Here is a 27,148-nt window from a genome sequence, read left to right as displayed (position 1 = left end):
TGCCATCATCACATCTCCTTTTCTCTGACACTTGTGATTATAATGAGCCCACCTGAATAGTCCAGGATAATCTTTCCACTTCAAGACCCTTAACTTAATCAAATCTGCAAAGTTCCTTTTGCCATGTTCAGTTCAGTTCAGTCACTCAGTCGTGTTCGACTCTCCGCGACCCCATGAATCCCAGCACGCCAGGCCTCCCTGTCCATCACCAACCCTCGGAGTACACTCAAACTCATGTCCACAGAGTCGGTGATGCCATCCAGCCATCTCATTCTCCGTCGTCCCCTTCTCCTCCCGCCCCCAACCTTTCCCAGCATCACAGTCTTTTCCAGTGAGTCAACTCGTCGCATGAGGTGGCCAAAGTATTGCAGTTTCAGCTTTAGCATCAGTCCCTCCAATGAACATCCACGGTTGATCTCCTCTAGAATGGTCTGGTTGGATCTCCTTGCAGTATAAGGGACTCTCAAGAGTCTTCTCCAACACCACAGTTCAAAAGCATCAATTCTTCGGCGATCAGCCTTCTTCACAGTCCAACTCTCACATCCATACATGACCACGGGAAAAACCATTGCCTTGACTAGACGGACCTTGGTTGGCAAAGTAATGTCTCTGCTTTTTAATATACTATCAAGGTTGGTCATAACTTTCCTTCCAAGGAGCAAGCGTCTTTTAATTTCATGGTTGCAATCAGCATCTGCAGTGATTTTGGAGCCCAAAAAAATAAAGTCTGACACTGTTTCCACTGTTTTTCCATCTATTTCCCATGAAGTGATGGGACCAGATGCCATGATCTTTGTTTTCTGAATGTTGAGCTTCAAGCCAACCTTTTCACTCTCCTCTTTCACTTTCATCAAGAGGCTTTTGAGTTCCTCTTCACTTTCTGCCATAAGGGTAGTGTCATCTGCATATCTGAGGTTATTGATATTTCTCCCAGCAATCTTGATTCCAGCTTGTGCTTCTTCCAGCCCAGTGTTCCTCATGATGTACTCTGCATATAAGTTAAATAAGCAAGGTGACAATATACAACCTTGACGTATACCTTTTCCTATTTGGAACCAGTCTGTTGTTCCATGTACAGTTCTAACAGTTGCTTCCTGACCTGCATAGGGCAATGTATTCCCAGGTTTAGGGGACGAGGCCACAGGCATCTTTGGGGCCATTATCCTGCCTACCACAGGAAGGAGAGGACTGCTTTGCCAGCCCCAATCCCCACCCATGATGGCCTCTCCTAGGACAGAGGCGTCATGGAGGGTGGAGACCAGGCTGCTGTTCTGGCCAACACTGGCTGGGGGCTGCTGGGGCCCAGAGCTCCAGGAAACCTGGTGCCAGCCCCCGCTGCCAACAAGGACAGCCTGTACTCAGCGTGGCTGCTGTGCCGAGATCAGGTGCACTTGAGCCCTCAAACTGGCTATGGCTCAACTCAAACAGCTGCCAGGCCTGGGTGGGAGGCCAGACCCTCCTTACTGTGACCAGAACACCCAAGAGCTACTGTCGGCTGTGATGTGAGCCACATGGGAAATTCCAGCTACATTTCGGCAAACACACACACTGTTGGATTTCTGGTGGACATCTGTTGGGCTTAGGGTACATCAGACCCACATGGGACCCCAGAGAGAAGAGACAGGAAGGCTTCCAAATGCATGGGGCAGAATGTCATTGTTACTGGAAGAAGTGGCCTACGGGCTGACAGCGAGAACAGAGGTCAGGGTGGGTGCTCTGGAGGAGACAGCATTTGTGTTGGAGCTTGAAGGAGAGAATTATATGGACTGGCAGTGGTGGGCAAGGGCATTTCTGATGAACATACAGCTGGGGCAAAGGGAAGGACGGGTGTTTGGGGAATGGAGAGTTACGCAGGGAAGCTGGAGTCTAGGGCAGTAGAAAAAAGAATCCAGAGGTGGACAGGGAGGGATATGCTGCCTGCACAGGTTAGTTCCCAAACTCGGTCAGCAGTGTAACTCTGTTTCAACAGAAGCCTACTCAGAGCACGGATGAGGGTTTGGTAGGGCTCCCCAAGCCCTTCCCATAGCCATCCTCCCCTAGCCCTTCAGATCTGGACTTGGCCAGACACAGACACCACTCAGGTCATGGGGAGCCAGCCAAGGGTTTTGGGCAGGGACTGGGAGAAGTTGATGGCACAGGATTCAGGTAGGGGTAGGGGAGAGCAGAAAGGATACATATCAGAAAAGTAGCCAGATGGGCCCCATGGAGAGACATGGGCAGCTGGGAAAAGCATCCAACTTGAGGCGAAGTCTCGGTTTCCTCCACTGTCAGAGGAGATGGAATTGTTCTCCCAGAATATAACCATCAGGGACTCCTACACCCTCTGCCCATGCTTGTGGCTCCAGCTGAAGGAGACTGGGTGGACAGCAGGCAGATTCCTTAAGACCTCAGGGGCTTGCAGAGCCTGGACTCCCACATCAGCACCACATCCTCCTGCCACTGTCTCCAGGGCTCCATGACACAGGCTGAAGGAGGCAGATCATCTCTGACTCTGGCCCCTGGAAGGAGGGAGGAGACAGTGCAGGAGAGCGTGGTTTTTCCCTGGGCTGGAGTCACTGGCTTCTCTGGCGTGCACCTTGGCGCACTCAGGCCCTAGTGAAGAGGGCAAGGAGGGACTGAGGGGAGATCTGGCTGCCAGGCCACCAGCCTCTTGGTGGCTCCATCTCCAGAGGGCAGAGAGAAGGCAAGAGCCCAAGACTGAAATCCCTGCCCTCCCTCCTTTCCAGACTGCCATGTCTTTCTGCCTATTTCATGCTGGTGCCAAGCACAAGACACACACACACAAGTACATGGCCCTCTTCATGTCTACCCTCCCAGGAAGGCAATGAAAGCACTCACAGTGCCCCATGAAAGGTACAACCCATGGTCTCTTCAAAATCACATTAAGATAAAGCACTTGGTTCCATTTCTTAGACTTGGAAGCTAAGGCTGAGAGAGGGGAAGTCACCTATCCCCTCACACCCTAGTGACAGGCAGTTGCCAGGTTCTGCACCCAGGCTGGTGTGGCTTCAACACTGGACCTCAACGCCCAAGTTTCAATCAAGCCAGTGGCTGCAGGCTTGAGGTCGGAGGTTCACTTGATACAAACTTCTTTCCCAGGGTTCCTAGGCCTCGTGGGAAGAAGCTCTCCCCAAGGGTGCCCCTACTTCAGTGGCCCCAACTGCTCCTACACTCTCACTCTGCATCGTTCTGTCCTCTTGGGAAGCCATGTCCACATGCCTGCCAAGATCTTTCCTCGGTAACGGGCCTGAGGCCAGAAGGGCAGGACCATCAGGGAAGCCGGGGTTGTGGGATAAGGAGGCAACAGACTGCTAGGTCAGGGCAGCTACCCTGAGATGCTGTGAAGACAGCAAGAGACAAAGGACCGGGGCAGGAGGAGAGGACGGGCAACACTGGTGAGGTAGGCAGAGGTCTGGGAGCACATGGGGGCTCTGAAAGCCTACCTCACCCTTCCAGCTTCCTTCTGGAGCAGTCTTAAGGGGGAGTCTGGCTCCTCCTCAAAGGAAGCCATGGGCATGTTGAGGTCCACCCAGCTTGGGCTGGGAAAGGAGCAGGACAGGGTGCTGCTGGGAACTGCAGTGTGGCCTCTGTGAAGGCAAATACCATGACCAGCGAGGGAGTCGTTCAGGCCAGGTATGGCCCCAGCAAACAGACTCCCCCCAAGGCAGGGACCTAACTTCCCACTGCCACTTGGCCTCCTCCCATCACAGGACCTCAGGCAGGCCAAGTCTTCTCTTGGGAGTGGGCCCTCCAATACCAGCTATATAATTCACCTGGTTGAGAGCTAAGTAAGGCTGCCACCTTGCAGTGGCCTTGGAACCAGAAGAGCCAGTTTCTCACAGGGAAGGGCCCACTGCAAGACACGGCTCTGGAACCCAGCCTCCTGGCTCCATCAGAGGATGCTATCTACCAGATCACACCGCCTCTGGCCACCACATCACCAAGTCAGGCCCTTGAAATGACTGGGCTGGGGGGATGGGAGAGGGAGTTCAACAGAATGAGCAAGCCTAGTCTGCCATGTTCCCCGAGACCTCCCTCGATGCAGGCTAACACCAGCACCTGCCAGCCTGGAGGTTTCCTGTCACTGTTCACAGAAGGGCTGGGCCTTTAGGCCTCCTGGAAACCACAAGTCTGCAGACCAGAGCTAGGGTGGAGGTCTCACTCTGGCTCAGCTTCTCACTCTTCCCAGCTACAACCAGGGATGGAGGGGTTTTCGGAAACCCCAAAACTGAGTTGGAAGGAATGTTTTACCTAGAAACTATGGGAATAAAAAGCAAACACAAGCCCTGTGCACCCCTCACTGGCTCAAGCCTTCAATTAAGTAAATGTGGAAATGTGACCCCAGAACGGCATAGGAGGCCCCTCAGCCATGCCCCCTCCAGGAAGCAGGCGCCATCCCCAAGCTCAAGTTCAGATGAGGTTCCTGTGCTCAGAGCCCAGGCCCAGTCAGGTGTGTGTGTGGTGTGTGTGTGTCTGTGTGTGTGTCTGTGTGTGTGTGTCTGTGTGTGTGTGTTAAGTGTACCCAAGCCACTGAACAGCTAAGCCAGCCCTCAGAAGGGAGCCACTCAGTGCCAAGTACCCCAGCTTCAAGGCCAGAAGGAGCAACCATGTGCCTTTCTCTACACTGCCTCCCGCAAACCCGCCAGCTGGGGCCTGCCAGCCAGCCCTGCTAAGGCAGAAGGAAGCTCTCACTCCCAGCAAAGCCTAGGGGCAAGGCATCAGGGGACCCACACATCGCAATAACAAAACATTAGGCCATCACTTGCTGGTCTCTTGCCACTTTATTGGCTGTATCTTCCAACATCCCCAGAGCAATTCCCCTAAAGACACAGCAACCTGCCTTGGCCACGCTGACACGATGGAGTCAGACTGGGAACCTGGGTCCGCTCAACTCCTGAGTTGCACTGTGGGCACCCTTGCCCTTTGCTGCCCCAGGAAAGACACCCCCACCCTTGCTCCTATTCCCCAGTCTCCTAGAAATCATGGAGCACGGAGAATCACAGGGCCATGGGAAATGCCACAAGCATCTGGGGTTCTGGACAGCACCATCTACCTCCTTCCAAGTAGCATTCCTGGTAGAAATGTCAGCCAGGCACTCTGGCAGGTTGGCGCCCTGGCCAGGCATCCACAGGGGAACCACGCTGTGGCCCAGACCTCCTGATATGTAGGAACCGCGGCCTAGAGAGACAGGGACAAGAGGCCAGTTACTACCTGGGCCCTGGGGAATGAGCAGGGAGTGGGAAGCACACACTCGCCCCACAGTCAGAGCTGTGATGGTCAGTGTAGAAGGACCAGCATAGCTGGTCCATGGGGGCTGGGGAAAGGGCTAAGTCTCACCTCCCACAGAAGTCCCTGCGCACAGCCACAAGATAGAGGGACAGGTCAGGCTGGCTCTGAAGCCAGCTGCCGATGAGCTCTGGGTGTCGTGGGTCCACTTCCAAGAAGATGCTTCTACGCGAGGGAGAAATGGGTCAGCTCAGTTGGGCAAGGCTGGACCTGCACTTCTGGGTTGCCTGAGCTGGGAGGGGTGACGGCCAAAGCAGGTCCAGTACACATCAAGGCGGGAGAGAAGGCTGCGGAAGTCAGACCCAGGAGACACCCCCTCCATACCCAGAGTCCTTCAGGAGTTGAGGAGCCAGGGCCAGGATGTGGGTAATGATGTCCATGCCCTCCTCACCACCATCCAGGGCTACTGGGTCTTCATATCTGAAGAGGAAAACATTGGGAGGTAAGGGCCTGGGATGAGGTATCTAGAAAGTACAGAGAAGCTGACCAGGGCTTCCATAAAGAGGGTTCTATGGAACTTATATTCTGAGATCAAAGTCTGAGGTCCCAGAGAGAGGCCCCCAAATGGTGACAGCTCCAACGCCCCCCTCTACAGGCACTCCCCAAATGGAGCAGTGCTGGGCACGCTCAGCAAATCCCATTGACTGACTATCCTCAGGGCATGAGGGTCTCCCCACAATGATGCTCCTATTCTTGGCCTGGGGAAGCCAAGAGCTGGCACTAATCACTCTAAGAGTTATGAAGTAGGAAGTCAGCCAGCACCCTGACACACATTACCATGGCCTCCTCCAGAGGCTCCTGGGCAACCCCTGGTTCTCAGACCCAGTTTGAGAGCAGGATGGCTCAGTGAAAAGCCTGGAGTAGGGTCACAGTCTCAGTTTTCCAGCTAAGCCCCCAAACAACCTTGGAAAAGTCACTTTCTGTTTCTAAGCCTCAGTCTTCTGGAAAATGGTGCACCCATCCGAGCACCCTTCAAGTATTGTACACTGTTGTCTGAGACCTTAGTCATCACCAAGTCCGCCCCCTGGCCCAGCAAAGCTCCACCAGTCCCCTTTCAGAGGCAGGAAACCGAGACTCAGAGAGGTTCAGTGGTCTTAAGTGGGAAGGCAGGTGCTGAACCCAAGAAGGTCTGTGGGTTCCAGAGTGAGGCTCTTTCAACACTACTGCTCCTTTCAGCCCCCCAGCCTCCGCATCCCTCCCAATGTCGTCCTCCAGGGCAGACCCACTTCACTAGGCCTCAGGCCTGGCCTCCCTGGTCTACCCCACACCTGAGGATCTCAGGAGCCAGCTTCTCCATGTCCCGGTGGAAGACGTAGGGAGGGTTGCTGACAACCAGGTCCACAGGGCCCCAGGGTAGAAGGTGTGCCCAGCTCTCCACTGTGGTCAAAGGGAACACATGGCAGAGAATGGGAGGTGAAAGGTGGAAGCTCCACGCACCGCTGTGACCCTTGGGTAATCCCTCTCCCCAAGTCACATATCTTGGCACTATCTCTGGACCTGATAAACTAGACTTGCAGATTAGGGCCCTAGGATCCCGGCCAGCAGCCTGGGTGGGAGTGTATATGCTCTGACATGGCCTGGGGTGTCCCTGACTTCTCTCTTTCCTGTTAAAAACCTCCCCAATAAGCAACACTGTGTAAGTGCCACTTTCAGGCAGCCGTCTCTGACTAACTGGCCAAGCAAGAGCCTCTGTTCTCTGCAGTGCCACTTATCTTGCCACTCTGCCTCAAAATCAATACAGACTGAGTATATGGAGGGCAAGCCTGGCTGTGTCAGTTGACTTCTAGTGGCTCTGTTTACTGGCCCCATCCTGTGCTAGGTGTCACGCTCCATGGAGACAGTACATGAAGCTCAAGGATCCTGTGGGGACGTGATGGAATCCGAAATGGAGCCAGAACTCTCAGGACACGCTGTATGGGCCAGGCAGACACTGAAGTATTTTGGTCCCCAGGGTTTCTCTAGAGCTTCTGCTTACCTCTTGACAACAGCAAGCCCTAATTAAACTCATTCACTATGGAGGATACGAAAGGTAAAAAAAGATTCTGTGGCTGGTTCCTTCATGGGTCGGGTCAGTCCAGGAGGCAAAGGGGTCTTGCCTGTCTTCAGCAAGGGTTGGTCTGAGATTGTGTGTGGGTGAGTGAATGAAGGTCGGAGAAACCCTCCCTCCATCTCTGTAGAGTGTCTCATCCACCCAGCAGCACCTGGGTCTCCACCCAGGGAAGAGGGGTGGGAGAGGTACCTAAGGTCGCATCAAAGGGTACAATCTGAATCCTGTCCTGCAACCGAAGCCTGGAGAGATAGGAAGGTAAAATTGAGCATGGCGGGTGGGAACAGACTCCTACCCCTGGCTACAAAGTCTTGGGAGATTAAACCCTTCTTGGACCAGCAAGAAACCTGGTGTCTACTGTCCATTTATAACCAACCCTGTGGGACCTACACCAGGCCACCCCCACTGCCTCCTGCTTCTTGGATGTGAACGTCAGTGGGTTTGATACCTAGACAGAGGTTGAGATCAGGCCCTAAAGTCTGACTCCCCTACCTTGACCCTCTGCCCTCAAGCCCACCTACCTCTGAGCATTCTCATGGGTCAGGCAGATGGCAGCTTCTCCCTTATCCACAGCAATGACTCGGCTCTGCCCCAAGAACAAGGGTGGGAGGCAGGATGTTCGGAGAGGCCAGGCCTGGGGACCAGGGCCGTCCTCCAACCCTCTACTAGAAGAGGAAGGTAATGCTCAATAGCTTTCCCTCTCTGCGGCCAGAGTCTGGCCAGATGGAAGGGCATGGGACTTAGAGGTTGTGACCATGTGAGCTGGGGCAGGTGTCTTCCTCCTGCTTCCCGTTACTTTCCCCTAAGTGCTTCTGACAGAGAGAGGCAGGGGAGGGATTAGCAGGAAGGGCAGCGAGTGCCAGTCAGTCTACCCATGCAGAGGGAGCTCACCTGGGGAAGCCTGCTCAGTAGGCTGAGGGAGATGGCTCCTGATCCACAGCCCACCTCCAAGATGAGGGGGCCACCTTCAGCTCCCACCACATGGGGTCCTTGGGTCACCTCTTCCAGCACCCATTCAACCAGCTCCTGCAAGGCAGACAGATCTCAGAGTTGGTGCTGATCTGCCCTTGTGTGAATGGAGGAGGGGGATGACCAAAGCCAGACTGAACTTCATGTCAGCTGGGGCTACGGGCAGGTCTATGTCTCTGCTTCCCTGTCTGTAAATATGAGCATAGGAAAGGATAACACACCTCACTGGGGACAAATGGAGATTAAACAGAAGCACATTCATGAAGCATTGATCCCATGCATGGTACACGGTAGGTGTTCAGTTAGCCCCAGCTAATCCCTTTACAGATAGCTTCTTGTTTTGTGCTCATACCAAAGTTAAGAGTCATACTTGATGGTCCCTGGCCACCCACTCTGTGCCTGGCCCTGCTTCTAGAACGTTCCCTGTATTAATCTGTTAATTAAATCCTACCGAGGAAAGTGAGGCCCAGGGGTCAAAGTCTCACCAGAGGGCTGGCCTACAGTTCATGGTAGCCAACAATCAGGGGTCAATATGTCCCCAGCTTCCTCACAGCCTCCCCAGAGAGGCCCCAAGGTTAAAGGGACAGGGAATTCCCTCCAGGAGGGGCTGGGGGGGGCGGTGATACAGCCTTACCTGAGCACTGTATCTGAACGCGGCTGTGGCATACACAGGGCACGGGATAAGCGGGCATGGCACAGTAGGAGGTGCCTAATTACACTGTACCTGCCTTTCAGACACTGCCACTTTAGAAACTACAGTTTCAAGCCCACTTACCTATCTGCCCCCTGCAAATTGTGCATGGAAGCCAATACAGCGTAAAGGTGAGGATGAAGGGCCGCTGCTGCCCATTGGCCCAAATATTTCTTAACAGCAGTAGAGTGGGCGCTCAAGGAGCCAGGCGTGGAGCAAGGGAAGGGCAGTATGATCCCTTCTCAAAGGGACCTGCCCTCTTGAAGAGGGCTGGAGAGGGCCCCCTGGGGGCTGAGGACTCCTGGGGTTCTGGCAGGGTTGGCTCAGGGAATGAGGGGAGGGGTCAGGAAGTGGGTGTTTCCTTCATATGAAAGAGAGCCACTTCCTCTGGTCTCTCTCCCATGACTTTCCTCACTATGGGCCTAGGTCTAGGATGGGGTGTGCTTCTGCCACCAGACTGAAGGCTCAATGATGCAAAGCCCAGGGGTTATGCCATCAATGTGTCCCACACGGGCAGAGCTTGGCCCACAGAGAGACCTCTTGGCTACTCCCCAAGTGCTGGGCAAGCTCTCAGTGGCTGCAGAAAGTTACCCTCCAAGCCTCTGATTCCCCTGTCCGTCCAAGTCTCAATGTCAACAGTTACGCCCAACAGGCAGAGGGTTCCAGATCACTCAGACCCATTTTCCATTTAAGTTCTTCAGTGTTGAGTCCCCAGAAGTATTTCATCCTCCCAGGCACCCCAACCCAGGAGCAAAGCTCATCTGTCCCCAGGGTAGCAAGTCCAAGGCAGGTAGAACTTAGCCAGTGGGTCCAACCTTTCCTGTTCCAAGCCCCTTCTGCACCAAACTGCTACCAAAGGGTGAGACAGCCCGTCTCCAGCCAGAAAGGGCTTCCGCTCACTCGTTCCCACCATCCCCGTACCAGGCACCACTGGGGAACTGGAGTGCTGGCAGCAAGCTGGGGCCACAGCACTGGGGCCAGCACAGAGCCAGCAGTCTAGGGCTGTGGCTGGGACCCTGCGGTCTCAGCGGTGAGACCAAGTACTGAGCAGCCAGTCGGACAAATGAAACTTGTTAGGAGCGTGAACTTCTCTTGGTTTCCGGGCCACAGACTTACCCTGGCTGGAGAATGACCCCTTAGTCGACCACACTGGCCAGCCACCTCACAGAGACACCCCAACCTCAGAAACACACACCAAATGTGTGAATGGCTACCCTGGGCAAGGTACGAATCTGAGAGACTGGGCCACCAGTGCCCCTCTGCCTCTCTCACACTCCAGACCATGGAGGGATCATTTTGGCTATAGGGCCGCCTGAGGCACAGTGGGTTGGGGTGGAGATCACTCTTAACAGGTCCAGTAACTCTCTTCCTCACCTAGAAGAGTGCCTCCTCATCTGAGAGTTGGTGGCTCCTTGGAAGAACTGAAAATCAAGCTGGTCACAGGCCCAGGACACCTTTTCCAGGTGAACAAGGGAAGAATCCAAGAACACAGCAGGACAGGAGCAGAGGGGAACATGGGAAGGAGGCAAAGAGCATGAAGCTGTCGGCTCTGCCTGGAGCCACTGCCTCCACAGGACTCAACAGCCCTCAAGAGGTTGGCCCAAGGCCTCAGCAGAACCTGGGTGCCAGGAGCACCCACACTGGCATTTCAGTCTTGATGGGGCAGCCCCAGGAAGGGAGCATTGCCTCCTGTAAGCTAATCACAGATAGGGCATTGAGCCTCCCACACCCCACCAAGCTGGGCAAGAATGGTTCATGCTTCCAGCCTTGGGTTTCCTACTGTACACACCACCAGGCTGGGGACTGCAGCACCTCCCCACACCCAGGGAAAACCCAACTGGTCAGGCCACATGCCGCCTACAACTCTGCATTTCAGAATTCTGCACCCATCATCAGAAACCACCCTTCAGTGGATGGAGAGAACACAAGTACCATGGCCCCTCCCGTGCACTCATTCTCCACACTCCCCGCCACAGGCCACGTCCTCTCAAATTCTTGGTAAGGCACCCCCTGATGCGGCTTTACACTGGGGCAACCTGGCAAGTTCTGAGAAATGTGTGTACAGTGAGGCAAGGACCTGGCCTCCCCACCGCAGCCTCCCTCCTCTCCCCCACCTCCCCTACTCTCGCCCGCAGAGCCGCTCTCCTGGCCCAGATCCACCCAGGAAAGGCGGGGGGGGGGGGTGGCATATGGGAACCGGAAGTCCACACCCAACACTCAGAACCCTGAAACATGCAGTTGGTGCCAGGTCAGCTCTGAAGGGACTCAAAGGTCACTGTGGTAGCTTCCTTCCAATGCCCTGACCCTGGGCAGCCTCAGGGGATGGTAAGTGACCTCCTGGCCAGATACTGCATGCTTGGAGGAGTGACAGATTGGCCCCCCCCGCCAAAGTCTGCAGGTAGCAGGCCCATCCTGCTCTGGCTCTGCACCCACCCCAGCTCATCCAGTCCCAGATGGGGCAGCCCCTGTGAGGGAAAAGGCCATGACCAGGAGACAGGATGTCCGAGTGTTGCCTCATGCCCCTGTCCAGGCACCTCTGTGACCTCAGCAAGGTCTCAGACTCCCTATTGTTCCTCCCTGACACTGGGCAGTAAGGTGAAGACCTGGCTTCCCAGCCACATGATGTAGAGGGCAGTGAGGTCAGAAGCTTTCTTGGCTGGGGGGAGGCTAGGAAAGTGAGGAGGGGCTCTGGGTCCCTGGCTGGAGCAGATGGATGAGGTCTGATCTTCCCCAGAAATGGGTGTGCCTTTTCTCAGAATCTGGTGCCCTCTGACTTGCCTATCAGCCCCCACTGTCCTACCCTGCCACCTGTTCTGCTCTCTCTGGCTCCCAGCTCTGCCACCTACAAGGTCAGGGGAAGCCCAAGACCCTAGAAAGCATTTCTCCCAGGATTAAGGTGCCTCACCTACAGAAAGCATGTTGGGACCACACACTCCTCAGTCCTAGTAAACTGAGAAACACAGGCAGTGATCTGACTAGAAAGTAGATGGAAAAAGGATCTGAACAATTACCTAGTCTGGAGACCCAACCCTCTCATTATCTGGGTCCAGAGGGGGCGGGTGGTAAGCTCCCTGAGGTCACAAAGCTGCCCCAGGTTTTTAGGTGTTCAGCGGGAGCCCTCTCCACTTCACCCTGCCTCCTGAGAAAGAGGAGGCACTTGTTTCCCACGGGTTTGGTTGGCTATGGGCCCATGGGGACAGCTCCTAGGGAAATGACAGGACAGGCTGAGTACTTGGTGGGCAGCACTAGTTGGGCCATCGTGAGCCACTGACAGCCAAGGGCTGGGACACTGGCCTGGGAAGTGATGACAATCAAGGAGGCCAGCAAGAGACCTCTTTCCTTTTGGCCCCACTGATCCAGCCAGCCAGGAAGGGCGCTGTCTCTAAAGGATAGCAATAATGGGGCCCCAGTGCCCCCTGGTGGAAGTCTGGGACAAGACAGGCACCCTGAACCCCTTCATCCCATCCTGTCTAGTCCAGCGGGCACACCTACCTCCGTTTCTGGCCTAGGGATGAAAACTGGGGGTGCTATCTTCAGATTGAGACCCTGAAAGTCCCATTCACCAAGGATGTACTGCACAGGCATCCTGCAGAGGGGGAAGAAGATGATCATCAGTGTCAGCAAATGGACCAACAGGGCCATGTCTTGGTTGGGATACCACTGTGGCCAAAGGTGTCAGGTAGGGTCACGCCTCCTGTGCCCTGGAACTCCTAACCAAGCCCATTCCTCCCTGTATTCTTTCTATTTACTACCATGACCCCTCTCTCATCACTCTCATCCCAATACCTTCTGAGTCCTTGGATACTTTCTTCGTCCTTGACCATGAACTTGGTGGGGCTGGAGGGAGCTGGACCCTGCTCCCCACACAGAGCCCACAGGTTTAGTCCATGGCGCTCACCTTTGCAATCGGTAGCTACTCAGCTCCTGGATACACTGTAGCTGCCAAGGGGTCAGGGGCTGGGTCCAAAGTCCTGGCCTCAGGCTCTGAAACTAACCCACAGAGAACATTAATGGCTGGCTCCCCTGACCCAGGTTTCTTTCGTTGATGATGCTGGTGGGTCCAACACTGGCCACCCTGGTTATCCCTGAAGCCCAAGTGTCTGGCACACACTGTAATAGTTTCTTGGATGGATGACTTAAGTATTTGCCTAAGACATTCCTTCAGAAAAATCCCATCATTCTCAGCTCAGCACTCTCAGTGAAGTGGAAAAGCCTGGATGTCCCTTCCCTGGGGCCTCCCTCCCCCCACTTCCTGTCCTCCCGACGACACTGCACTTAACTGTTTTGGCTCCAAGGACATGAGCCACGATGTACTCACTGGATTCCCGGGCCTCAGGGATGCCCTTTTCCTCAAAGACTGCTGTCCAGTGGCTGACCATTTCAGTGGCACTCAACAACCCAGCCGGAGGTTGATGGGGTTGCCATGAGCTGAAGGCGCAGCCCCAAATGCCTTTCCTCCACCCCAGGCCAGAGAGGAGGGACCTCAGCATTCTGCCCCGATGCTCCACGTCTCAGGGAAAGGATCCCTTGAGTACTTCCCTGAGGTGCCCAGGTCTTTCTTGTGATGTCAGCTGCTGAGGATGGTGACTGGCCTCAGCTGGAAGGAGATGGAGCGGTCACAGGCTTTGGGTCCTCAGCGTGGCTGATCCTCAGACACGGCTGCCCTGGAATAGCGAAGGAGAATCAGGACAGCAGCTGAGCCTCGCAGGACTCACTCTTCTCTGACCTGTTGCCTGTGAGAGGGCTTACTTTACTGTTCCCTCTCTGACTCCATTTTATACTCTCACCCACCTATTTGAGTTTTCTTGCCTTGGTCAGTGACATTTTCTTCAGGTCTTTGGCTCAAGTGATCTGAATCCATGGTTCAGTCCCTGGTAATACATGGGCTGGCAAGCTTGGGGTTTGGAGAGATCTATTTGACCGAGAGAATATGACCTTGGGAAAGGCATTATTTCTGAGCTTTAATTTAGAAAGAAACAACACAAACTCCCTGGTGAGCAGTGCCTCAGTCAATGAATGTCAAGGGCCTGGGAGGCATCTCAACACACAGAGGGAGTCAATGTTACATGCTCTTGACTAGTATTACTGGGGGAGAAGACTGCTTTTGCTTGGGAGTTTTGCTTTTGACATTTAGCATGTACTGTCATTGATTTGTGGGCTTCCCAGGTGGAGCTAGTGGTAAAGAAGCTGCCTGCCAATGTTGGAGATGTAAGAGGCGCAGGTTGGATCCCTGGGTTGGGAAGAGCCCCTGGAGGAGCGCATGGCAGCTCACTCCAATATTCTTGCCTGGAGAATCCCATGAACAGAGGAGCCTGGCAGATAACAGTCCAGAGTCAAAAAGAGTTGGACACAAAGCGACTTAGCACACATACACATCATTGATTTGTACGCTGAAAATCATCCCTCCACCCAATTTAACCCAAGGTCCTAAACACCAGCATAAACTGCCAACTAAAAATCTGACAATTTGTTGAACTTCCTGGTGGTCCAGTGGTTGGGAATCCGCCAGCCAGTGCAGGGGACACAGGTTCAATCCCTGGTCAGGGAGGATCTCTCATGCCAACTAAGCCAAGGAACCACAACTACTGAAAACCAGACGCCCTAGAGTCTGTGCTCTGCAACAAAAGAAGCACCACAATGAGAAGCCCCCCGCCCCCCACTGAATCAAGAGAAAGCCTGAGTACCACAAGGAAGACCTAAGACCCAGCGCAAACAAAAATAAAGACGCAAATAAATAACTTTTGGGTGACAATTTTTGTTAACTTTATATTAAAATTATCACAAACACATTTAGCTGAAGATTTCAAATCAGTGGTCTCCTTTCCTCTTACAAAGACCTGGTTTCAAACTAGCCTTTATTAGGCAACTGTTAGGTGCCGCTCTTCAGAGACAAGCAGGAAGGAAAAGAAGACTCCGGGACGGGAAGCAACCTGCCCAAAGTTACCCAGCTAGTAACCGTTCCAGGCAAGATACAAATCCTTCGGACTCCTGACGCAGCTCTGACTACCAGAGTGCTGCCCAAGGAGTAGGGGAGGCCTGAAGTCAGGGGCAGCTTCTTCCCTCTCAGTTCTCACGGAAAGACTGCCTCTAACCAAGCCTGTTTCTAGATCTGTACAACGGGGACACGGACTTTCTGAGGAAGGTTACCGGAACTCTGAAGAACTCGAGGTCTCCAGGGTGTTGCTTGTACCTTTCTAATAGGCTACTCCACTCTCGCGCCATCCTGAAGAAACTGCCGCGGGTTCGGCGCTCCCGGATGTGTATAACCCGGATGTGAGCGCTCCCGAGAGGCTCTGCTTCCGGGGTTGGTTCAACTGAGAAAGGGCTCGGGCGGATTCCGTCGACCGGCTCCAGGGTTCCTAGAGCCGCTGGGTTGCACCTCGGACGCCCCTGCGGGCCAGTGGCGGGGGAGTGGGTACGAACGCCTTGCACACTATTTTCGCAGGCCCACGATGGGAAAGGGTGGCGTTGTGTTAGGGTTGCTCCCCAGTCTTCCTGAAGGTCACAGCAGGAATACGGCTCTAGCCTGCGGTGGCTGGTACTGAGTCCGGGGATGTGTAGGCCACCCGAACGGAGGCGTGTCATCAGCTGGCCGGGAGTTCACGGGATCGGGCGCTATGCGCAGGGGCGTGGCCTAACATAGACCCTGTGTGGGTAAAGCGGCATGTGGGTGTAGCCCAGTGTTGGGGGCGGGCACTAATTTGAGGAGTGGCACCCAGTGTTCAGAACCTGGACCGGACCAGTGTCCAGGACAGGTGGCGACTGGACCCCAGGGCCGTTCTTGACCCTCTAACCCCTGTTTTAGGGTTTGGAGCAGGCAGCTCTAAATTGGAAGTGTTAGTAGACCAGGGTTTGAATCCTGACTCGTCAGGGGGCTTTGTCCAGGTCCTCTCTGTGTGCCTCAGTTGCTCCTATAAAATTCATGGCAGGGTCCCTCAAGTGTGGCCACTCCCCCCCGCCCTCGAGTCTATTGTTAACTAGATCACTGTTTCCGAGGCTCCGTCCCAGACCCGGGGATCTGTATTTGTAACAAGCTATTAACAAGCGATCCCCATAAGTTCCTCTGAAAGCCTGAGAATTAGAAGGTATCTGAAAGCTCCTCACTCTAGAGGTGATCGAGCTCTGGATGGAGGGGTATATGTAGGTTTTCCTGGGTCCAGGTGCCCAATAATGCCTCTCCAATAATAATACCGTTCCATTTCCCTATTTCTCTGAAAGATGCCTCATTTCTAGCCAGAGGTGGGTACTATACCAACAGCCCTCATACCAGAGCCCATCTGAGCAGGAAGCTGAGAGCCAAGGAGGAGAAGCATCTTGCTCTAGTTCACCAAGCTAGTGGAGCGTCCAGCCAGAGTTCAACGCTGGCTCAAGGACTCCTAGTCTAGTGCTCTCCCCAAACCTGTGCCCACCTGCATTTGGGGAGCACGAGTCTGTCCGGGTGGAGATGAAGCCCGGGCTAGCCGGTGGCCAGAGTTCTGCCCTTAAGAAAGGCCTGGCAGCCCACAGTCCCCCGCGCCATTCTACATGGGCCAGGGAGAATGAGCAGTGGTCTGCTAGAACTGAGACCCGGCTCCCGCTCTCGCTGGGGGCAGAACCAGATCTGAGCGGCAGGCCAGCGGACCAATGCAGAGCCGGCTCTGGGCCTGACAGCCAATCCGGGGCCGGGGGCGAGGGGCTGGCAGAGAGGAGAATAGCTGGAGCATCGCAGAGACGCCAGGCTGCTGGCCTCAGCCCCACCCCCGCGGTGGGTCCCGGCCCGGCCTGTCCCTGTCCAGGCTGGCAGAGCGGCTGTGGGCGGTGCGACGTCACAGGCACGGCCCAGGAGGTCCACCCAGGGAGGGCGGACCTCGGGTCGGACCCGCCGCCCCCTACCCTAGGACCAGGGGGGTCCTCCCCCACCTTGCCCCCGTCTCCTGCCGGTCGCCACCACCCCTAACCTCTCCGGCTGAGCTCGGCGCCCCAGAGAGGATTAAGTAAGTGCTGAGGTCGCCGCTTCTGTGCAAGAATGGAGGAATCAGAGGGGCGAAGGTGGGGATGGGGATTGGAGAAGCGAGGAATGATGAACCTGGTGGAGAACGGTATGTGGGTTCTCGGAGGTCGTAGCGCCCAACCCTTTTCCTCCCCGATTCTTTCTCTTGCCCTTTGGAATATGAGGCAGTCCTGAACAGTGATGAGCAGGGCCCTTTCTCTCCTTTGGAAGGAAGAATAAACAGAGCCCCAGAGCAAGTGTTAAGGGTCTGGCCCAAGGTCACATCTCGGGGTCAGTGGCAGAACCAAGAAAGAACCTGGGACTCCTGACAAGCCCAGCCTACCTAGAGGCAGAGGACAGAGAGCGGTGATGAGCCTCTCCCATCCCATGTGTCTGTGCCAGCCTTGCCCCTTCCTCAGGGGCCGTCCTGGGTGTGTGCCCACCTCACACACACCCATGCACCCCCATGGGAGGCATCCCACATATATCCATGAGCTAGCGCACAGCGTGTGTATGCAGCCATGATCTGTGCATTCCTCCTCTCCCGAGGCCTGCCCTTCTGCAGTTTGGCTGGGACTTCTTTCCACTCGGTCTTATCCAGGGCCTTTTGGCCTGGGAAGGCCAAAGTCACAGCCTGGACTGGGCATATCGCCCACCCTCTGCTCCCAAGGGAAGAGGGATGGGTAGGAGAAGTCATCTCAGAGTGGGAGCTCCATTCTTACCTCTGAAGATTCACTCTCCTTGACTGTCTCCTGGTCCCTGGCAGCCTCTGGCTCCCCTGTAGGGGTCCAGGGACACAACAGCCTATAGAGAAAGCCCATCAGAGGCCCTGAATGTAGCCTTTCTCTCCTTCTTGTCTTCTGGCCTTGCCACACCTGTCCCTGCCTTCCCTCCAAGCATGGGCTGGACGACACACAGCAGAATGCGTGCAGGGGCTACTGTGGTCCCCCTTTCCCAAATGGAGTGGCCAGAGGGAGAAGAGCTTACGCTTACTGGGTGCTTACTGTGGATAAGGGTTGTACTAAGCTAAGTCATTTCTAGGGACTACTTCATTCTGATATGTCAGTGACCGTCTGACTCTTTCTGTGAGGGAGGTACCCTTAATGCCCGCAGCTTAGACTCAGGGAAACTGAGACAGGGCGAGGTGGTTGACTTGCCTAGGGTCACTCAGTTAAGTGGCTGAACCAGAATTCACAGACAGGCCTATCTGCTCATTGTGCAGTATTTTTTTTTTTTTTCCCAAGCAGGAGGTGAGGGATGGTGGGGGGGCAGGATGTACGAAGATGAAGAGTGTGGGGAGTAGGGGCTGGGGGGGGAGTGGACTTTTTCTTTCAAACCTCCCCACTACCTTCCACATCTTCCAAGTATGATCGCTGTGATCATCTTACCCACAAAGAGGAGGCAGGGCTTCATTTTCACGTCCCTAAATGCACGTGGGATCTATAGTATATGAAGCACATATCCTGATGGTCCCTGAACTTTCCCTTGCCCTCAAACTTTTATTTCCCCTGTGCCTTCAGAACTTAGGGGGACTTCATGTCACCACAGAGTCCCATCCTCAGCCTCATGTTTTGTTTTTTTTTTCCAGCACCCACGGACCTCCCTTTCAAGGACGTGGCCCCCTGTATGGGTAGTGGGGGCCACAGGTTGGGACACCCCCGATGTCAAAAGTGGGTGGGCAGGTTCTCTGACCACAATCAGTCTCTCAGCATCAGCATGGACTCCAGGATCCCATCTGCCCGGGGCTGGATCAGCAGCCGCCCACCCACCTCTGAGTCTGACCTGGAGCCTGCCACAGACGGGCCAGCTTCCGAGACCACCACCCTCAGCCCAGAAGCCACCAGCTTTAATGACACCAGAATCCCTGACGTGGCTGGTGGCACCGCCGGCGTGGGCACAATGCTTCTGTCCTTCGGGATCATCACTGTCATTGGCCTGACTGTGGCCATGGTGAGAGCTGGGGCAGGCTGGGGCTGGCCCACATGGCTGTCACTTGGCAGAAGGGTGATCAGCGGTTAGATTTTAGAGAATCTAATCAGAACACAATGGTCTGTTAGTGATAGTACAATCCTTCCCTTTCCCAGGGATTTGTTTATATGGGGGCCCAGAGACCAGAGAGGCTGCCTCCAATCAGAAAAAAAAGAAAAGGTTCTGAGGAATACATGGCATTTTGAGCTGGGTCATGAAGGCCATGTAGGAGTTGGGGCAGAGGGTGTTTCAGATGGAGGGTCTTGATGGGCAGAGGTGTGGAAGCAGATAGCAGGCTTTGTGAGCAGCGAACAGGACAGCGAGGCAAGTGGGTGTGGGGGCCTTACAGGAGTAGAGGCCAGAAGATAATTGGGAAAGATCATGGGCTGCAGAGTCTGGATAGGATACTCTGGGCATAGCAGTCAGCTGGCAGTGTTCATTCATTCACTTGGCAATTATTTCATGGGCACCAGCCCTGGATCAAGTCTTCAGGACCCCAGGGATGAGGGAGAAAAGGTTCTGCAGTTCTTACAGGGAGTGAGAGACAGATACAACCTAAGGTGCCGAGGGTAGCCCATACAGACTGGCTTGGGGAATGAGTGGGGAGTGGGGGCCTTCCTAGACTGGGTGGTCAGGGACAGCTGAGGAGGTAACATTAGGGCTGAGACCTCACAATGGAGACCTGGCCCCAGTGTCACAGGAGGGGTGGAGTTGGACAGGAATCAGGGTAGAGGTAAGCTGGGCTGGGGCTCCAGGTATCCCCCTGAGAGTGGGTACAGTGCTTCCAGATCTGAGATCTGCCGCTGAAGATATGGTCTCTCCCTGTGGTCCAGTGGTTAGGACTTGGTGCTTTCACTGCCATGGTCCTGGTTTCAGTCCCTGGTTGGGAACTAAAATCCTGCAGCCAAAAAAAAAAAAGACATGGACTCCCTCCTTAAGATGATGCATGGACACTCAGAATGTCACCAAGGGAGATTGTGTAAGCTGAGACCTGGAAGGGTACGGGTGCTCCGTAGGTCCCTCAGCAGGCCCGGCAATGGTGGCATTCAGCCTGCTGCCCTTCACTGGCTCTGACAGCCAGCCTGAGACCTAGGAGCATGTTGCTCTGACAAATAGGGCTATGGATGGTCCATCATGGCTGGAGCTGCTGGTAAACCATTGTCACCATATGGGCCTCACAGGCTCCGGATCGCTGCCAGGGAGCAACTGCTGTCCAGCAGGCAGGGCCAGGACACAGCACACAGAGCAAGGCCAGGGCCTGCACAGCCTTCTGGGGCAGGGGCAAGGCAGAAGGCCAATGTTTGGCACCCACGTGGTGGTTAAACAGGCAGAGCCAGCGGAACCTCAGGGATAAAGCAGGGGCTAGACCCAAAGATTTCATCCTGGGAACTTGGGAAGACTTCCTTACTCTTCATTCTGGAGGCACATTCAGAGGGCCAGGGTGTATGGCTATATGTCCCAAAGCAGAGAGATAGGGAGCTTATGGGGCAAAGGCAGTGGAGGGCAGGAAACAGCTCCTGGGCCAGGGACAGGTCTAGAGAGGTTCCTTGAGTACTAGGGAATCTGCCCTCATGCCAACTGTGAGCCAGGCCATGCTGTGTGCAAGGAGAAACAAATCAGTGCCAGGCAGTGTGCCTCACATCAGAGGAGCAGTGCTGGAGGGCTTCCTGGAAGAGGTGGGGCTGCAGCTCGACAGTGAAGGGTGGGAAAGATTTGGAAAGGAAGGTGTATTGGGGAAAGGTGTTATTATTTGGGGCAGAAGGAGCAGCAGGGATGAATGGTGGATGATCGGTGGAGATCTTCAAGGTCTCTTGAAGATCCTTCTGTATCACAGGACATGGGGCAGGGCAGGGAGTGCAGACCACTGGGGCTGGAGCTGCTGGTTCAGGGCAGGCAGGGACTGGGCCAGAGACCTGGAGCTCCTGTCACCTCCCACTCACAGGAAAGCAAGGGGCCTGCTCATATCCTGGGGGTGGAAGGCGGAGCAAGGGGCACCTCTCTTTCTTTCCACCTTTGGGGTCACCCAAGAATGAGCAGCAGGAAGAGCTCTGGGCCAGGCTGGAAACAAACCAGATGAATGAGCCACCAAGAGTGTAGGAGCCACGGCGGATTTAGGGCAGGCTCTTGGAACAGGGCTTTCCCCCAGGCAGAAGTGGTCATGTTCCTGGGAGTCAAAAAACATCAGCTTAGGGATGAGCAAGATGGTGGCAGACGTCCTTGGGGTCCCTGCCCAGGTGGTCATCCATGTCTCATCCCCGTCCTCCCCACTCTTCCCCTGCCCCCACTGCCCTGTACCAGGCTTTCCTGCTGCAGCCTGGAGCTCTTGGGTCCCGGCTATTTTCTCAGGCTGCCCAGGTCTTTATCTCCAAGTCTGTACAGTGGTAGGTGAGGACCCACCCAACCTGGTCTTCCCAGGTTCCTCCAGCATCAGGGTTCAGGAGTTTGATCTGGGCTGATGTCCAGGGCCTCAGGTCCTCCCCCTCAACCGCTTTCCACTGAGGACCATCAACCTCCCCGGAAACCCCAGGAACCCAGACCAGAGCCTTGCCCAGAGCCACTGCCCTGCCGAGTCTGGCCTCTGCCTGTCGCCTGTACTTTTTACCTATACATGGGGAAAAGTATTGTGCCTGGAGACAGTTGAGAGTAGAGGGTGTGCTGAAGTCCCCTCCCCACCCCTGCACACACACTTCAGCCCTGAGGAGGCTGAGGCAGGCACTGAGTGGCTGGAGCCACTGTCAGTATTGGCAGGGTGGGCCCGTGAGTCCCACCAGGCCAGGCTTGACTGTGGTTTTCCCAGGCGGGGCTGCTCTCCACCTCTGACGCTCTGCAGCATCTCGTAAATGCCAAATGGGGCAGGAGGTGGGTGTCCGTGGGATGGGGTCACTGAGGACAAGAGTCCTAGAGGTCTCCCATTCATCAGCCTCAGTGTGTCCCCTGTCCTAAGGACTGCTGGATTAATTAGGGCCTCCTTCCCTGGCCATCTGATGCTGCCTCCCTCTCTTGCAGGTTTTGTACATCAGGAAGAAGAAGAGGTAACTCCCCAGCTGCCCCCAAGACCGAAGCCTGTGGGCTGTGCTGGGCTGGACTCTAGGGATGTGGGTGGGGAAGGAGAGTCCTCCCACCGTGAAGATCCCTCTCCCTAGTCAGGGAGTCAGGGTCCCTCCTGCCCACTCAGGATTGGGGGTGGCCACTTTCCCTTGGGGAGGGCTGAGCCACCCTTGCCCTGCTGCCATTGACTCCCCTTTCCCCAGGCCCCCCAGAGGCTGTGGACCACATAAGCCCCTGGCTTAGCCAGTCCCCATGGCCCCCACGGATGACTCTGTGACTCTTGGCCCCATCTGGTCCCAGGAGTGGGCAACTCTCCCTCCCTGGCCACCCATCCGAGGGGCAGAGCCAGTACTATGTGTGCAGAAATATCTTTCACTGAATCCTGGGGAAAATTTTAGGACCGTCAATAGGACTGTGTCAGTGGATCAGCAGGCAGGGCCTGGAGGGCTGGTGGGAGGGGAAGGGCCCACCAGGCCCACCCGGCCCCCGGCATTCTCTGCCCCCATCCCCAGGCTGGAGAAGCTACGCCACCAGCTCATGCCTATGTACAACTTTGACCCCACGGAGGAGCAAGACGAACTGGAGCAGGAGCTGCTGGAGCATGGGCGGGACGCTGCCTCAGTGCAGGCCGCTGCCACTGGGCAGGCCATGCAGGGCAAGGTGGGCACTGGCCAGGCTCCTCCACCCAGCCCGCAGGCCACTCGTGGCTCTCCCGCCCCCACCCTCCCTCCTTTCCCGGGCAGCTTTCTAACACCTGCCATGTGGTCAGGTGGCAGCTATATGGGCTTTGTCGGGTTGGATTAGAAACGGGTACAATTGCTCCTTGGCTCTCCACAGATCACCGCACAGCCAGGCCAGGGCAGCCTTGGGGTCCAGCCAGCTCTTCCCCTGGTCACCTGGGAAGGTCCATTGGCCTCTCTCAGCCTCAGTTTTCTCATCTGCAAGTGAGAAAAAAACCCAATTCTTGCCTTGGGTGCACCCCTGAAACTAGGGGGAAAGCAGGAGGGAATGTTGGGAAGCTGAGATCCTGGGTTCCTCTGCTTCCTGAGATCGCAGTGCTGAGCGAGTTGTCATTGGGATCAGATTCTGGCACCTCTGAGTAGACCAGGGGGTTCCCAGTAACTGGCAGACCCCAGGCAGGTGCAGACCCTGGGCAGACTAACCTCCTGTGTCCACAGAGTTGGGTATCTGTGTGGTTATCCTGCCAGAGTCACTGGGCTGCCCGGCCACTTGCCAGCAGTCCCTGAGATGTCCGGGGGCCAGAGCCCCATGGAGAGACCTGGCCTCCCCCGACCGTGATGCCCGTTTGCATCCCTCCTGGCCTTGACCCCACAGATTGCTAAGGAATCTAGCCCCACAGAGGCAGCTTTGGGAGACTGGACTCAGGAAGAGTGGAGGTTGGGAGTCAGAGACCCTTTGGTTTGGCTACCGGTTCTGTGTACCTGGATCAGGACTCACGCCCCCTTGGGATATTCAGAATATTGGGCTGAGAATCTCTGTCCACCCAACTCTTGGGACGACTGACCATTTGACAGTCATTTCCTGTGCAGCTCTCTTGTGCCAGCCCCTGTGCTGCAGCTTTGGGGCTTGGGGTACAGAGGTGAGCCTCCTCAACTGGGAGGAGTTGGTACATGCGTAATTAATCCCGGGACCCCAGGGAAAGCACTGCCTCTGGCTGAGAAGGCAAGATGAGCTGGGGATGGCTGTCAGGAGGAGTCATGGGAGGAATCACTTGAGTCAGGTCATATTTCTTGGCTGAGCTTATGGGAGGGCATTCCAGGCAGAAGGCATAGTGGGTGCCAAGCGCAAGTGAGCAGCAGAGGGTGGAGGTGACTAGGTAAGAGAGGGCCTGGCCTCAGTCAAGGTCCCTGATGCCCTGACTGTCTCTGTGCAGACCACGCTCCCCTCTCAGGGCCCAGTGCAGAGGCCCAGTCGGCTGGTGTTCACCGATGTGGCCAATGCCATCCACGCATGAGTAGCCCAGGGATGGGCCTGGACCTCTGACGAAGACATCCGCTGCAGTGCCCACAGAGCTGCCCACACCAAGATCACTAAGACCGACTCTCAGGACCTGCCCTGCCGAGGCCCCAGCTGTTCTGAGGACCCAGCTGCTGACTCTTCAGGCTCTAAAAGAGGCCTGCCCACCGCCCCCGGCCAGGAGGAGGTCTGTCCATATGACGGGGATCCATGCGGTCTTCCAGCCATCCCTCCCTGTTGGCCGACTATGGGCTGGGTCCAGGCTCAGAGGAGAGCTGAGGGGGAGGGGAGGCGGGGGAGCAGGTGCGGAGGGATGCAGCAGGCCCCTGCATGCACATCACCGTGCCCACCTGCAGACACGCACCTGAGCCAGCACGGGGCAGGATGGAGACCCCCGCACTGGCTCCACCCTCCCACCGACCCCCACCCCAAGGCGTGTAGAGGAGCATCAAGCGGGCCACCCCTTCTCTGCCATCGGCGTTCAGGAACTGGCGGGAGGAGGGAAGCCGAGCCGAGGGTCCACTGCCCACCGCGTCTCTTCACTGGGTTGTACAAGCCAGTAACCAGCTTCAGGAACAGTCCCCCTGTCTCAGTGTTTATTGGGGATCCAGGGTTGGGGGAGAGGCTACTGGTCCGGGGGCAGTGGTCACGGGTTGCGAGATCTGACTGCCTGAAACAGGGTGGGGATGGCCCCTTGCGGAACAGAAGAGATCTAGTCTGGGTTCTGGTCACCTTTGGTCTGCCCAGCCTGTGCCCCGCAGGAATCCTGCCAGTCTGGGGCATCTGGGTCGAGCCAGACCCCAAGCGCCTGGCGCAGCTCTTCAGGGCACGCATGCGCACGTGAGCATGCCAGCGCGCCTTCTCGCCCAGCCTCGCCGCGGCTGTCCTCCGCTGGTAGGAGCGGACGCGAAGCCGGCAGGTACTAACCCTCTGTTGGACAAATACCACCCTCAGGATGTGAGGGCCTAAGAGGCCTTCGTGGGGAAGGTTCTGGATTTATTTCCTCCTCTGGATGCTATAAATACGTTAGCATTGGAGCCAAGTGGAGGGCTACGGGTAATTTGGGATGCGCAGAAACTGTAATTTAACTCACAGCATCTACATGTGAGAGCATTAAAGATGTAATTAAGACGTTTACACAAAGAGAGTGTGAGCCTGTGACACTGAGGATATGAAACCCCAGTAGGGGTGGGATGGGTGAGGGGCTGGGGAGAGAGGGTATCACTCGGATCCCAGCCATAAGGAGGCAGCCCTGCCCGGCTGTCTTTCCTTGATCTGTCCAATGACATGCCTCAAGTTCTGAGTTCAAGGCTGTTCCGGGGCCTTGAGCCTCAGCTGTGGAATGGCATCACCATGCCTGCTATCCCCTTGATTGGAGAGCCAAGTGGACAGGAACTTTGGGACCGGAGGAGGGAGGGGGCTTGAGACCCATAGAACCTGTGTCTGAAACACAAAAGAGAAAAAGAAATAATGTGTTTTTCTCCAGAGCACAGGGTTGCAGTGGGGGGTAGGGTGACCCACCTGCAGGGCTCAGAAGGGTTTGGAAGGTGTGGTCACTGGGGTGACCAACTGCCCTGGTTTTCTCAGGACTAAACAGCTCTAACATTGAAAAATCTCAAACCAGGCCTTTAAGTGACATCCAGACCCTCCGCTAAAGAACAGAGCCTGCAGGCTGGCATAAGTGGAAACAAGGAGGGGAGAACCCCAGTCCCAGGATGGAGGGCTGGGCTGGAGGTGGGGACTCCTGGACAGGGCCCTGGGTGAGAGTGGGGCCGCCAAGAACCCCATGGGCCTCCCACACTGGGGTCAGACAGCTGGGCCTGTTGGTGGCAACCCTGGTCTTGTGAAGGGCTCTCCTTCCCTCAGCAGACTGCAGAGGATTCCCGAGGGTGAGGGGAGGGGGTGCATAGTCCACGCACCCCCATCTAGTTGGATAGCCCCTCAGCCCGAGAAGGTGGGAGGCGCAGAAGACCAAGGTCTGAGGGACCCGAAAATGGTGCCTGTGGAGTAAAGTGGGCCCTCAGGGCCCAGGGCCCAGGATGGGGCTCCAGGAGGAACCTGCCACCATTCTCTCCCCCTGCCTGCCCCAGGTCCCGGTCCTGGCGGGTGGGTCTGGCGAGGTGCTGGACACAGGGCCGCTTTCTGGGGGTGACAGGAGACAATTCCTTCTCTTTCGTCCCCTCACAGACACCCCCTCTTCCCTTCCACCCACTTTCTGATTTCTCACTCTTTCTCAGTCCTGGAGGAAAAACCAGATTCCCCCCAGAGTTCCCAGGTCTTCCACAGAGCATGGGATCAATAAACATCGGGATAAAAGGCTCCTGGTGACGTGTCCTAGTGCCCATGGCCTAACAGGTCGACCAGAACTCTCCTCACTGCCCTCAGCCAGGCAGACAGTGTGACAGTGTTACAGGTCTGCCGTTCTTGCTCCTGTGGCGACTGTTACAAAGGGGCCCTTGGGAGCTGCTCCCTGGCCCCCCACCCTTGCATACACGTGGTATGTGAAGCCTCCCCTTGGGCAGTGACCAGGGCTGCAGGCAGAAGCCACGGCAGTTTGCAGTGGGTGGTACCAGGCTGGACGTGGACCGATGCCTTCAGAGGAGGCCATCTTGTTTAATCAAGTGAAGTGTCACCTTCGAGTCAAAGTGAATACAGTAATCCTGTTGCCTGGCTGCTGGCAGATGCCAGGGACGCCTTCAGAATATAGAGGAAAGTTGTGGGGTGAGCCCAGAAACTCCTGTAGAGCAGTCTGACCTTGCAATGGATTCCTTCCAGAAACATCACTGAGCTCCACCCTTTGGGGGTGGGGGGGAGAGCAGCACCAGCCCAGTCTCTGCAGTACCATCTGAGATGGGAGGGAACAGATGTCAAATAGGAAGAAAAGATGAGTGTGTGTGTGTTTGATGCGTATCCACACACACACCTATGTCTAAATCCTTACATCTACATCTACATGAAAAAGAAGGCAGGAAGAGGGTCCGGTGTGCTTGGGGGTGTTCAGAGGCTGACAGCACATACTGCCACCCTGTCCTGTCCAGCTGCACCCCACAGCAGCCTCGGTGTGAAGGGCCTCAGCTGAGTATCTGAGGGAACCCCAGGAGCCACTGTCCTGGCCTCTGAGGGCTCAGGACAGGGGGCAACTATAGCCACGGGCATCCGTGGTCATACAGAGGACTCCTGAAGTGTGAGTCAC

General features: G+C 55.8%; 2 protein-coding genes across 9 annotated transcripts; one reads left to right on the top strand and one right to left on the bottom strand.

Moving 5' to 3' along the window:
- Positions 1-1,020: 1,020 nt before the first annotated feature.
- On the bottom strand, positions 1,021-15,577 carry HEMK1 (HemK methyltransferase 1, mitochondrial release factors N(5)-glutamine). Of its 7 annotated transcripts, XM_055413909.2 has the most exons (12): positions 15,141-15,574; positions 13,274-13,657; positions 12,892-12,983; positions 12,486-12,579; positions 8,225-8,359; positions 7,855-7,919; positions 7,526-7,575; positions 6,555-6,663; positions 5,611-5,706; positions 5,338-5,451; positions 5,054-5,178; positions 1,021-2,498 (listed from the first exon to the last, which is right to left on the bottom strand). In XM_055413909.2, the coding sequence occupies exons 2-11, from the start codon at positions 13,481-13,483 to the stop codon at positions 5,085-5,087; spliced, it is 1,059 nt and encodes a 352-aa protein (XP_055269884.1). In that variant the 5' UTR covers positions 13,484-13,657; positions 15,141-15,574; the 3' UTR covers positions 1,021-2,498; positions 5,054-5,084. The 7 variants fall into 7 exon arrangements, with proteins under 7 accessions (XP_055269884.1, XP_055269887.1, XP_088688084.1 ...); XM_055413912.2 differs by lacking the exon at positions 1,021-2,498 and having other exon boundaries at positions 4,447-5,178; positions 5,338-5,448; positions 15,141-15,577; XM_055413907.2 differs by lacking the exon at positions 1,021-2,498 and having other exon boundaries at positions 4,457-5,178; positions 15,141-15,572.
- A 1,110-nt stretch (positions 15,578-16,687) lies between these two features.
- C24H3orf18 (chromosome 24 C3orf18 homolog) lies at positions 16,688-25,081 on the top strand. 2 transcript variants are annotated; one of them, XM_055413906.2, is made up of 5 exons: positions 16,688-16,966; positions 18,551-18,912; positions 21,937-21,962; positions 22,491-22,638; positions 23,873-25,081. In XM_055413906.2, the coding sequence occupies exons 2-5, from the start codon at positions 18,589-18,591 to the stop codon at positions 23,951-23,953; spliced, it is 579 nt and encodes a 192-aa protein (XP_055269881.1). In that variant the 5' UTR covers positions 16,688-16,966; positions 18,551-18,588; the 3' UTR covers positions 23,954-25,081. The 2 variants fall into 2 exon arrangements, with proteins under 2 accessions (XP_055269881.1, XP_055269880.1); XM_055413905.2 differs by having other exon boundaries at positions 16,688-17,071.
- The last annotated feature ends 2,067 nt before the right edge of the window (positions 25,082-27,148 follow it).

Source organism: Moschus berezovskii, chromosome 24 (assembly GCF_049115385.1).
Source record: "Moschus berezovskii isolate FMDL1 chromosome 24, NW_MosBer_1.0, whole genome shotgun sequence".
Lineage (NCBI taxonomy): Eukaryota > Metazoa > Chordata > Mammalia > Artiodactyla > Moschidae > Moschus > Moschus berezovskii.
The sequence above is the reverse complement of the archived record's forward strand: the minus strand, read 5'-3'. Positions and strand labels throughout refer to the sequence as shown.